Source organism: Ornithorhynchus anatinus, chromosome 5, assembly GCF_004115215.2.
Source record: "Ornithorhynchus anatinus isolate Pmale09 chromosome 5, mOrnAna1.pri.v4, whole genome shotgun sequence".
Taxonomy (NCBI): Eukaryota; Metazoa; Chordata; class Mammalia; order Monotremata; family Ornithorhynchidae; genus Ornithorhynchus; species Ornithorhynchus anatinus.
This window is the reverse complement of record NC_041732.1, coordinates 75,013,543-75,026,468: the sequence shown is the minus strand read 5'-3', so window position 1 is coordinate 75,026,468 and position 12,926 is coordinate 75,013,543. Positions and strand designations below refer to the sequence as shown.

At 53.7% G+C, this 12,926-nt stretch overlaps 1 protein-coding gene across 1 annotated transcript; it reads left to right on the top strand.

Annotated features, from left to right (window-relative positions):
• Positions 1 to 730: 730 nt before the first annotated feature.
• Positions 731 to 12,379, top strand: SMIM1 (small integral membrane protein 1 (Vel blood group)). The gene is made up of 3 exons (XM_029066608.2): positions 731 to 911; positions 10,039 to 10,218; positions 11,321 to 12,379. The coding sequence occupies exons 2-3, from the start codon at positions 10,115 to 10,117 to the stop codon at positions 11,445 to 11,447; spliced, it is 231 nt and encodes a 76-aa protein (XP_028922441.1). The 5' UTR covers positions 731 to 911; positions 10,039 to 10,114; the 3' UTR covers positions 11,448 to 12,379.
• The last annotated feature ends 547 nt before the right edge of the window (positions 12,380 to 12,926 follow it).

Below are 12,926 nucleotides of genomic sequence, written 5' to 3'. Positions count from 1 at the left end.
GAAAGAGAGAGAGAGAAAAAAACAGAGAGGAAGACAGAGTGCGAGGGAGACAGTGAGGGAAAGAAAGAGGAAGACAGAGAGAGGGAGAAGGGGAGAGGAGGAGAGGAAGACACAGAGAGAGAGGGAGAGAGAAGGAAAGAGAAAGTCATTGATGGCCCCAGGCCAGGCAGTCCCAAAGTTAAGGGTGTTAGGGGATCCTAGGCGGGTGGCCCAGGGTGGGCTCTGAGCCCAATTCCCAGGCTTGGCTCGCTTCCCACCTGGGGTTCAGGGAGAGCGGTCTCCTGGGCTGAGCCCACCCTGGGCCCGGGCCGGGGTTGGGTCAGGGGGGATAGGGAAAAGGGGGGAGGGCTGGGGGGGAGGGGGAAAGGGTAGGCCCGGGGCAGGAGGGATAGAGAAAGGGGGGGGGGGCTGGGGGCAGAGACCAGGGCAGGGGCAGGGGGGAAAGGGGGTGGAGGCTAAGGGCAGAGACCAAGGCAGGGGCAGGGGGGATAGGGAAAGGAGGTGGAGGTTAGGGGCAGATACCAGGGCAGGGGGGATAGGGAAAGGAGGTGGAGGCTGGGGCAGAGACCAGGGCAGGGGCAGGGGGGAAAGGGGATGGAGGCGAGGGGCAGGAGGGATAGGGAAAGGGGGTGGGGGCTGGGGCAGAGACCAGGGCAGGGGCGGGTCCGGGGGCGGGGCAGGAGCAGGACAGGGGCGGGGGCTGAGGGAGGGGCTGGGATCAGCTCCCCCTCCCCTAAAACACACACGCTCTCTGTCTCTCTCTGTCTCTGGCTGTCTCTGGCTGAGTGAGTCGTAGTCCCCGGACAGGGCAGGCGGGTGGTCCCGGTGCCGGCAGGACCCCCGGACCCCCCGGACCCCGCCCCCCCGGTGTGGCTCGATCGGAACCTGGGACTCGGCGGCCCGAACCCCCGGTAAGTCGGCCCCGAGAAGCAGCGTGGAGCTCGTGGGGAGAGCCCGGGCTTGGGAGTCAGGAGGTCATGAGTTCTAATCCCGCCCCCACCCCTTGTCTGCTGCGTCACCTAGGGCAGGTCACTTCACTTCTCCGGGCCTCAGTCATCTCACCTGCAAAATGAGAAGCAGCGTGACTTAGTGGAAAGAGCCCGGGCTTGGGAGTCGGAGGTCGTGGCTTCTAATCCCGGCGGCGCCACTTGTCTGCTGTGTGACCTCGGCAAGTTACTTAACTTCTCTGGGCCTCAGTTACCTCGTCTGGAAAATGGGGATGAAGACTGTGAGCTCCACGTGGGACGATCTGATTACTCTGTATCTACCCCAGCGCTCAGAACAGTTCTCTGCGCATATTAAACCCTTAACAAATACCGTAATTATTAATATTATTAAAATGGGGATCGAGACCGGGAGCCCCCCCATGGGACAGGGGTCTGTGTCCAACCCGATTTGCTTGTCTCCACCCCAGCGCTTAGTACAGGGCCTGGCACATAGTAAGCGCTTAACAAATACCGTAATTATGGATTCAGTTTAGACCAATCCCAGTTCTGGTACTCGTCTGCTGCGTGACCTTGGGTAAGTCGCTTCACTTCCTTGTGCCTCAGTTTCTCATCTGTAAAATGGGGGTTGAGACTGTGAGCCTCGTGTGGGACAGGGGACTGTGTCCAACGCGATTTGCTTGTCTCCCCCCAGCGCTTAGTACAGTGCCTGCCACATAGTAAGCGCTTACCAGATACTCTAATTATGGCTACAGGCCGGGCCCGGGAGGCAGAAGGTCATCGTCCTGGCCTGGGAATGTGTTTGTTGTTATGTTGTACTCTCCCAAGCGCTTAGTACAGTGCTCTGCACACAGTAAGCACTCAGTAAATACGACGGAATGAATGAATGCATCTGTCAATCGGATGGATTCGCCGACATCAGGGAGCTTGGGGTGGGCCCCGAAGCAAAACTTACTGAAGTATTGTTATTATTATTACTGTATTTGTTAAGCGGTTGCTCTGTGCCAAACACTGTTCTAAGCGCTGGGGTAGATAGAAGCTGATCGGGTTGTGCGCCGTGGGGCTCCCGAACTTAATCCCCATTTTCCAGGTGAGGTGAGGGAGGCCCAGAGAAGGGAAGTGGCTTGCCCCAGGCCACACAGCAGAAAGTGGTGGAGCAGGGATTAGAACCCACATCCTCTGACTCCCAAAACTGGGCTCTTTCCAATAAACCACACTGTTAGCTTGGGGTGCCGTGCTTGGCACACAGTAAGTGCTTAACAGATACCATTACTAATTCCACATTTAAGCGCTTAACCGATACTGTCATGATGATGATGATGATGATGATTCCCCCCCTTCAAAACCCTACTGAGAGCTCCCCTTCTCCAGGAGGCCTTCCCAGACTGAGCTCCCCTTTTCTTCTGCTCCTCCTCCCCTCCCTATCGCCCCTTCTCCCTCCCTCTGCTCTACCCCACCTCCCCCCCCCCACAACACTGTGTATAATTCTGTTTATTTATATTGATGCTATGCAATGTGACTTGGTCGAAAGAGCCCGGGCTTGGGCGGCAGAGGTACGGGTTCTAATCCCGGCTCCGCCGTTTGTCTGCTGGGTGACGTTGGGAAAGCCATGTCCTTTCTCTGTGCCTCAGTTACCTCATCTGGGAAATGGGGATTAAGTCTGTGAGCCCCACGGGGGACAACCTGATTACCGCGTATCTACCCCTCATCTGTAAAAGGAGAATTAAGACTGTGAGCCCCACCTGGGACAACCTGATTACATTTTATCTCTCCCATCGCTGAGAACTGTGCGTGGCACATAGTAAGCGCTTAACAAATACCATCGTGGTTATTATTATTGTTGTTATTATTAACTTCCCACTGCCCCTCGGCCTCTCCCGCTGTGCGCAGCAGGGGCCCTTTCAGTTTGGGGTGAGTGGTAGGGTGGGTCTCCTCCGGGGGAGGGGGACCTCTTTAAGAATAATTATTATGGCATTTGTTAAGCGCTATCTGCCAGGCACTGTACTAAGCGCTGGGATGGATACAAGCAAATTGGGTTGGACACAGTCCCTGTCGTAATTGGGGCTTATAGTTTCAATCCCCATTTTATAGATGAGGGCACTGAGGCCCAGAGAAGTAAAGTGACTTGCCCCAGGTCACACAGCAGACAAGTGGCGGAGTTGGCTCTCATCTCCAGATCTGGCGTGGTGCGCGGGGGGGCCGCCCTCCGCCGCCCCCTGCTCGCCCTTCCCCGGGTTTCCTGCCTCCTCAAACTTCCTAAAGCCAGGGAGCCTAAAACCCCAGGGACCAGTCAGGGCATTTGATGGGAAGGTCTGGTCGGGGGGAGGGCGAGCAGGGGCCGACACACCCTGCCAACCGTTTGCTAGTGCTGGTCAATTTCAGAAATGCCCAGACGGGGCTTCTCTGCCTTGCCCTCCTGCTTCCATCCTGCCTGGGCTCTCGGTCCTGCCAGTCAGATGCCACTGCCAATCAGGAGGCTGGGCCCTCAGCCCAGTGCTCTTTAATCCCGATTAGATGGGCAGAGTTTCGAGGTGGGGCTAGCAGACCATGGCTCAAGTGGATCCAAAACAACGGGCTTTTTTTAATTTTATTTCATTCAAGCGCTCACTCTGTGCCAGGCACTGAACTAAGCACCGGATAGGGGCAGGCTCATGAGGATGGACGCAATCCCTTTTCCACATGCGGCTCACGGTCTTAATCCCCATTTTACAGATAAGGTAACTGGGGCACTCAGAAATTAAGTGTGTTAAATTAAGTGAAGCCAAAGGTCACGTAGCAGACAAGTGGTAGAGCTGGGATTGTTTTGTTCTGTGCCAACTGGGAAAGCATAAAGAGAAGTAGTGACTGATGGGGTTTTGTAAAAAAAAAAAATAAAATAAAAAAAATAAAAATTGGGTGGTTCCCAGTCTGATGATATTGACTATGATGATTATGATAGCTGTTCATTCAATAGTATTTCAATAGTATTTATTGAGCGCTTACTATGTGCAGAGCACTGTACTAAGCGCTTGGAATGAACAAGTCGGCAACAGTTGTTCACACTTGTTAAACACTTACTGTGTGTCAAGCACTGTTCTGACTGTTGGAGAAGATACAAATTAATCTGGTCAGATGCAAGCCCTATCCCACTTAATAATAATGATAATGGTATTTGTTAAGCACTTACTATGTGCCAAGCACTGTTCTAAGTGCTGGGGTAGGTACAGGGTAATCAGGTCGTCCCATGTGGGGCTCACACTTTTAACCCCCATTTTACAGATGAGGTGACTGAGGCCCAGAGAAGTTAAGTGATTTGCCCAAGGTCACACAGCAGACAAGTGGCGGAGGTGGGATTAGAACCCAGGTCCTCTGAATCCCAAGCCCGGGCTCTTGCAACTAAGCCACGCGGCTTCGCTCATAGTCTAAGTAGGAGGAGGATAGGTCTGAAGATTCCAAAATGGGGTCTCCCACTCCCTGGCAAGTGGCATAGTGCTTTTTTTTTTTTACATCCGACCTCGCGTGCCATCCATGAACGCCACTGAGAGCACTGTTTGCCGCTGCAGTAGTTATATTAGGAGGAGTATTTACTGAGTCCCTTCTGGGGGCCGCCCACTGGACCAGCTGCTTGGGAATATGCGAGAGAAGTATGAAACGAGTCCCCTGCCCATGAGGAGGTATAACGTCGTAACCAAGAAGGCCTTGTTCACGGATCACCTGCCAGGGACGACAACAGTTCCGAGACCCTGCTTCCATCCCCAAGGAAATCTCAGATTTCGTTGACAAAAGCCTGCAAAGAACACACAAGATCAACCGGAGAAGCAGCACGGTTTAGTGGAAAGAGCTCCGGCCTGGGAGTCAGAGGGCATGCGTTCTTATCTCAGCTCTGCCAGTTGCTTGCTGTATGACTTTGGGCAAGTCACTTAACCTCTCTGTGCTTCAGCTATAAAATGGGGATTAAATACCTTGCTTTCCCTCCTGTTTAGACTGTGAGCTCCGTGCTAGACAGTGACTGTGTCCAAACTGATTAATTTCTACCTATCCCGGGGCTTAGAATGGTGTTTGACTCCCAGTAAGCCCTTAGCAAATACCATTAAAAAGAAACGGCAGAGTCCATCAGCTGCCTCCCTCCTCTTCCCCTCAGCTGAGGGGATCATAGACCATAAAAGCGTAGTCACGTTCCACCCTGTCACTCCTGTTTTTGGGAAGTGAGAAGCGTCTACTGGTCATGGAATAGAATGGGAAGCAACATGGCATAGTGGATAGAGCACGGGCCTGGGAGTCAGAAGGTCATGGGTTCTAATTCCGGCTCCACCGCGTGTCTGCTGAGTGACCTTGGGCGAGTCACTTTACTTCTCTGTGCCTCAGTTACCTCATCTGTAAAGTGGGGATTGAGACTGGGAGCCCCACATGGGACAGAGACCGTCCAACCTGATTAGCTCGTATCCACCCCGGCGCTTAGTACAGTGCCTGGCACATAGTAAGTGCTTAATAAATACCATAATAATAATAGTAAGGAAATAAGGCCACAAGCAACACCATCCTGGGTCAGCCCTGATGTCCGGCCAGCCCAGGACTTGGTCTCAATAGCAGTACCAGGACTTTTGAAAGAATCGTGTGCAGTTGTCCTGCTGGGGAAGCCATGTGGCCTAATGGAAAGAACACCGGCCTGGAAGCCAGAAGATGTGGGTTCTAATCCCGGTTTGGTCACTTGCCTGCTGGGTGACCTTGGGCAAGTCATTTCACTTCTCTGGACCTCAGTTTCCTCATCTGTAAACTGGAGTTTAAGACTGTGAGCGCTATGTGGGACAAGGATTGTATCTAACCTGATTACCTTGTATCTATCCAAGCGCTTAGTACAGTGCCTGTCACATATTAAGCCCTTTACAAATGCCACAATTACTCTTATTAGTCCTGGACGTCCACCCTCACTGTCAGGGAAGGACCCACCAACATTCCTCACTGTCTTCTCTCCAACTTTCTACCATCCCAACTTTTCTCTCTAATAACATTAAGGCCCGCTCCACCCTCAATTTATCCAAACTCTTCTTGAACTCGATGATGATGGTTTTGGTCTGTTCAGCTTCCGGCGGGGCGATGAATTCCATCTGCCTCCCACCCGCTGGGTCAAGGGTTTCCTTTAATTTGGGAGATGTTTCACTCGTGACCACGTAGACATCATTCCCACGCCGGCACACAAATGTTTCCACTTATTTTGCACCAGGGAAGGGTTATTTTTAGTTTGTCCTTCCCAACTCTCCCCATACTCTGGCTCACCAACATTAGTGTTTGCTTAAGGAGGGATGGGCCTCAGGGCAACAGCCAAGGGAAGGCTGGGTGACTGACTGACATCTCTCGGTCAGAGAAGCAGCGTGGCTCAGTGGAAAGAGCACAGGCTTGGGAGTCAGAGGTCATGAGTTCGAGTCCCAGCTCTGCCACTTGTCAGCTGTGTGACTGTGGACAAGTCACGCAGCTTCTCTGTGCCTCAGTTACCTCATGTGTAAAATGGGGATTAACTGTTAGCCTCACGTGGGACAACGTGATTACCCTGTATCTACCCCAGCGCTTAGAACAGTGTTCGGCACATAGTAAGCGCTTAACAAATACCAACATTATTATTATTATCATTATTATTATTATTATCTCTCCTGGGAGCTGGCTTACACCCGCTCCTTCAACCCATTTAGCTGTCAGAATGTTTACAGCTTGAGGAGAGCAAAGACCTCTTTCTCGGGCCCTTCCGGACCCCCTGGCATTCAAACTCTCCAGCGGCTCCTGCCTCTGGTAGCTGCCTTGGTCGCCTGACTTTCTTGCTGTGGGTCTGTCTGCAAAACACCTTGGAAACTTTGATCTCTCAACTGGAACTGAACCTCGGGGTAGGGAGCCACAGTCCTTTACTCTGGAGTGCTGGATCGATTTTTAATCACTAAGTGGTATTTATTGATCATCTACTTTTTGTGGTATTTGTTAAGTGCTTATTATGTGCCAGGCACTGTGCTAAGCCCTGGATAAGTACCAGATAATCATGTTGGACACAGTCCAGGTCCCACATAAGGCTCACAGTCTCGATCCCCATTTTACAGATGAGGTAACTGAGACACAGAGAAGTGAAGTGACTCACCCAAGATCACTCAGCAGACAAGTGGCGGAGCTGAGATAAAAACCCAGGACTTCTGACTTCCAGACTTGTGCTCTTTCCACCAGGCTACATTGCTTCTCAAGCTGCTTCTACCGTGTGCAATATACTGTACTGAGCACTTGGGAGAGTACAGTAGGGTTGGTAGATACGAGATCCCTCCCTTCAAGGTGCTTACAGTCTAGTAGGGTAGATAGACACAAGACAATTTATAGGTAAGAGGGTAAAGATAATGGAAAGTGACTAGATCAATGCTTAAAATAGTAAGGTATTATTGTTGCTATTATTATTATTGTTAATATTATTGTTAAAGCATTGTTCTAAGGGCTGGGGGATATACAAGTTAATCAGGTCAGACATAGTCCCTATCCCACTTGGGATTCACAGTCTGATCCATAGGTATGCAAACCAACACGTACAAAAGTACGGCAGTTGGCCATCAGAGCAAAAGTAGTGAGGCGGAAGATGGGGCGGGGGAATGTCCTGGGGAGAAGCAAAGTAATCAGAGATGGTCTTCTGGAGGAGATGGATTTTCAGAAGGACTGCGAAGATGGGGATAGCTGTGGGCTGGCCGATTTGAAGCAGAAGAGGATTCTGGGAAGGAAGAAGGCTTGACTGTGGGGTGAGGTGAGGGAAGGGTGAGAGTCCCAGCCCATAGGTGATTTGGGGAGCAGTGGAGAGTGTGAGATGGTGTGCGATGGGAGAAGAGAGTGGGTGGGATTAAATGCCGAATGGAGGACTTGGCCTGACTCTCCTAACCAGTAAGACATCCACCAGAAACCAGAGCTGGAGTCACTTCCCAACATCTCCTCTCCAAGATCCTCCTTCCAGGTCCAGCCACACAGCATCCGTCCCCCTGCCTGTGGAGGCCAGCACGGACTTTTCCGGCTGGGAAATGCCTGCCGTGTCTCCCTTTCCCTCGAACCCCGAGTGAGCTCAAGATGGTCCCTGGAAGACCTTATTTTTAGGATTGTCCAGCATGCATCATTCAGAGGTCTGGCAGGCTTTAGACTCAGGGGTTTGAAAGTTAAAAGTCTGGGTTACCGTCTGGTTGCCAAGAAGGGGCTCTAAAGGCACTCAAGTCATATGGAAACCCTTGAGCTCACGTTCCTCATGAAGACCACATTAAGGGACACTCTCCCTGTAGCATTCGGACCTTGACTGATGCCATGCCCGTGAGCCAAAACTTGCCTTTGTCCACCGCATCGCGCTGCATCCAGACAGATGTGGAGTTGTAGATAGACCCGGCCTTAACTCCTCAGGAGCGTTCTCTCCAAAACACATATGGAAGATCGAGTGTCCCTTGAGGAAGAGAAAAGGCTTGTCCCGGAGACAACTAAAGAAGGAAACAGGGAGTTGGAGGAGAGAAGAGGAGGTCAATGGCATCCCCACATCCATTGTAGACAGGACCAGGGTGGACTTTGCGGGATGAGGCCGGAGACCTGGATCCTGGGGGGACCCCCCCGTCAGGAGGTGAAGGCTCCCCAGTTCCCAGCCCTCCTCCCCTGAGGTGGCTGACCATGTTGGTGGCCAGGAAAGTGTTCCCTAGAGCCCTTGCTAAAAGTCAGCAGCCTAGCCCCCAGAGCACCACACGGACAGGCCAGACTTCTCTTTCCCATGGGTGATGGCCCTAGAGGCTCCCAGGGTCTGGGCAGGGCTGGAGTCTGCCCCAAGGAGGAGCCTGACACCGCTTCCAGCAGGGTTTTTCCCTCGTCTCTGCTAATCTGGCAAGAATGCACTTATCGGGGTCTGAGAGCCGGGCTCAGAGGCCCAGAGGCCCAGGGCCCCGCCAAGAGGGCGGCAGGAATGTGGGTGGATAAGGTTCCCTGGGTGAGAGAATCCCTCCCGCACTGCCCTCGGGCTTAGGGGAGGAGACCTTCAATCATGTTCAAGGAACACTTACTGTGTGCAGAGCACTACTAGGTGCTTGGTAGAGTACAAATCAACAGAGTCGGTAGACACATCCCCTTCTCACAGCAAGCTTCCCTCAGCCGGGTCTCCGGGTCTCGGGATCCAGAGGAGAGATCTTTACACTGCCTGCCCTTTACATTGACCCTTTAGTTCAAGGGTCTGAATTGCTTTTTAACACTTTTTTTCCCCATATCCACTGGTTGGTCACCTATTGGGAGCTTTGTTTAAGGGAAAGCCCTCCATGCCTCGGTGTCTTATCCACGGTCCAGCATCTGTCCGCACCCCGGTGTCCCGGCTACTCGGATCCCCTCTCTGGCCTCCCTCTCCTGCCCAAAAGAGAACCCTTTTCCTGAGAGCTGCCTGGTGGGAGAGGGGGAATGCCACAGTCAGGTCCCAAATGAGGGTGGGAATAGGGGTTCCTTCAAGGCAGACACCTAGGGTACACACACACACACACACACACACACACACAAAGACTGTAAGCTCATTGTGGGCAGGGATTGTGTTGTACTCTCCCAAGAGCTTAGTTCAGTGCACACAGTAAGTGCTCAATAAATACAATTGAACGAATGAATGAAAGACCCTCACTGCATGGTGGCCTGGATCTCCTCAAGCTTCCTCCACCCTTTTGCTCGAGCCCCCCATTCGGAGAAAAGAGGATGGGGGCTGGTGTCAGGGAGGCCAATGGGATCTGGAATTTGGGGTCATTTCTTTTTCAGCTTGGTGACCATGGGGCGGGGAGAGATGGAGAAAGAGAGGTTGGGGCAGGGGGTGGACGGGGGTCTGGCTGATGCAGTATGTTCCTCTGGGAAGAAGACAACAGCTTTTCTACGAGGGTCCCTCTAGAACATCCCTAGAAGAGGCCTCACGGTCCCAGGTGGAAGAGAAGGGCAGGGGAGGCCCCAGCTGGGCAGAAGGGTGGGACAGTGTGGGCAGAGAGGGGGCAGCTGGTGTGAGAGCTGCCCCACCCTTCCACCCAGCTCCACTCTAACCCTGTCTCTCTTGTTGCCTCCTCATCCTTCTCTTCCTCCTCCTCCTCCCCCTCTTCCTCCTCCCTTTCCGGGAATGCAGGCTCCTCTACCTTCAGCTCTAACTCCAACCAGCTTCTGCCCCTGCCTCGGAGTCTCCCATCCCCTCCTGGCAAAAGATGCAGACCCAAGAGACAGGCGTCCAGTACAGCAGGTGGAATGACAACAACAGGGATGAGGTCAACATGACTGTGTCCAGTACAGAGGCGTCTGCCTGTCACAGGTGAGGGGGCCCGTTGGGAGCTAAGGAAAGGGTGGGCGGCCGACCTGCGAGACACAGGGAAGAGGGAGAAGCTGCCGGGTCTCCCGACCTTGGATGTTGTGAGCTCCCTGTGGGTCAGGGACTGCGTACGATCTGATGTGTTGGAATTCACCAGCACTTGACCCAGGTCTTGGCACATAGCGCGTACTGTTTACTGTGACTGACTCAGAACCGGCAGTCAAGAGACCCGGATTCTCATTCCAGCTCTGCCCCTTTCAAAAAAAAAAAATCATGGTATTTGTTAAGCGCTTATTACGGGCAAGGTACTGTGGTAGGCACTGGGTTAGATACAAGCTAATGAGGGTGCGTACAATCCATGTCCCATATGGGACTTAGAGTCTTAATCCCCATTTTCCCCTTGAGGTAACTATAGCACATAGAAGTTAAATGACTTGTCCGAGATCACACAGCAGACAGGTGGCAGAGCTGGGATTTGATCCCAGGTCCTCTGACTCGCCCCCCCGGACTCTTTCCACTAGGCCACACTTGCCTGCTGGGTGACCTTGGGCAAGTCACTCAACTTCTCTGTGCTTCAGTTTCCTCATCTGAAAATGGGGATTAAACACCCACTTTAATAATAATTATTATTATTATGGTACTTGTTAAGCACTTACTATATGCTAAGTACTGTTCTAAGCACTGGGGAAGATACAGGGTTGTCAGGTTGTCCCCCATGGGGCTCACACTCTTAATCCCCATTTTACAGATGAGGTAACTGAGGCCCAGAGAAGTGAAGTGAATTGCCCAAGGTCACGCAGCAGACGCGTGGCAGAGCCGGAATTAGAACCCAGGTCCTTCTGATTCCCAGGCCCGTGCTCTGTCCACTAAGCTGTGCTGCTTCCCCTCCCCCAAATGCTGAGCCCCACCTGAAACAGGGACTGTGTCCGATCTGATGAACTCATACCTACCCAATGCTTGACTCACAGTAGGTGCTTAACAATTTTAACAATTATTTGTTAAGCACCTATACCATTATTGTTAGTATCATGACAGGGAGGGAGGGGAAGGGCGAGGCAGGGCGGGCTGGTTCAGCCCCCATTTGGCGGCGGTTTCCTCGCTCCAGGCTCTACGGGAAGCTGTGCACCGGGAAGCTGGGCATCGCCATGAAGGTGGTCGGAGGCCTCGGACTCTTCTGGATCATCTTTATCGTCGGCTACGTCACGGGCTACTACGTCCACAAGTGCAAATAGCCTGACCCCGCGCGCGGGGATGCCAGCCCGCCCCTGTTGTGGGAGCCCAGCTTTGTGTCTGGTCCTGCTCTGGGGGAGAGCCTGTGCCCGCATGTATACACACACACTCACTCTCCCGCTCCTGAGCCCACCCAGCTCCCAACCATCTCACTGTTGCCATGAGAAATCTGGACGGTGCCGGCTGATCCCGGGAGGCCGCCTGTACCCCGACGAGACAGACACTTGGGAAACAGCCCATTGGTGAGCTGGGGGAAGATAAAAAAAAAAGATTATCCATAGAGGACCCCACTCCACACACCCCACAGTCCTGAAGCTATTTTGGTGATTTGCTTTTCTGGGCCGAGGGCGACCCACCCTCCGGCGTCTCCCCACCCGCCTCGCCGGGACCCTTGACCGGGACCCGTTAGTGGGCCGCCAAGGAGCTTGGCCTTAGGAGGCTCGGAAGAGGGGAGCCAGCACCCCCGGTTCCCGGGGCGGCCTCAACTCTTCCCTCCCAGCTCCATGTGTCCGGCCCCTCACCGTGGAGGTCTTGGGCCCGGGCCAGGATCGGCCAGGGCTTCCCTCCACAGAGCTCCGGAGGTGGGGGAGGGGCCGGCTGGGGCTGAAGAACTCACGGGGAGCAGAGGGGCCGAGTCCCGGCTCCACCTGGGGAGTTTCAGGAGACAAAGACCAAATTATCTGGGTTTAGATTTGGATCTGGTTAGCCCGCCCTGGCAGGGGTGGGGGCCGAGCCCCACGGTGTGAGCGGCACAGCAGCAATCTGGTTCAGGGCGGGCAGGGCTGGGCCCGATGCCTGGAGCCTGGGTGCTGTGAACTCCTCCTTGTGCACGGGGATCCGGTCTACCCGCTCTTATTGTACTAGATGCTCCCAAGTGCTTAGTACGGTGCTCTCGTACACACCGAGTGCTCAATAAATACCATTGATTGATTAATTGAGTCCCTCACTGGCCTCCCCCCCCCCCCCCCCCCCCGAGCCACCTCGAGAACTGACTCCCTGCGCTCCCGGAGAACCCGAGGAAGTGTCGGCGCCCAGCTGGGGAGCAGGAGCAGGGCATGATGGCAGCCAGAGGGGTCCCCAGATTGGAGTCTCCCCCCGCCCTGGTCCCCCTCCTCCCCTGGGGTAGCCCCTCTCTAGCTGGGTCCGAGTTGACGGCTGCCGCTCTTCCCTGCTGGATCTGGTTCAGGCCAACCAGTCATTCATTCATTCAATCGTATTTATTGAGCGCTCACTGTGTGCCGAGCACTATACTAAGCTCTTGGGAAAGTACAGCACAACAATGAACAGTCAAACTGCCTCTGCTGTCCCTCCCCTTACCCAGTTTCTGGGATGGGGACAGGAGGTGTGGTGAATAGGACCTAGATGGGGTGAGCTCAGCTGGGCTCCACATTGCCCTGGGGTGGGGTGGAGAGCGTGATGGGGGTCGGGGTGGAAGAAGGAGGTTTAACCCTCTCTCTGTCCATCTCTGGGTTAGCTCCCTC

What these genes read in the sequence shown, in the direction of transcription:
- SMIM1 (XM_029066608.2), top strand. Translation starts at nt 10,115, where the DNA reads ATGCAGACCCAAGAGACAGGCGTCCAGTACAGCAGGTGGAATGACAAC. An exon ending in GAGGCGTCTGCCTGTCACAG is followed by an intron (nt 10,219 to 11,320) that starts GTGAGGGGGCCC and finishes TCCTCGCTCCAG; the next exon opens with GCTCTACGGGAAGCTGTGCA.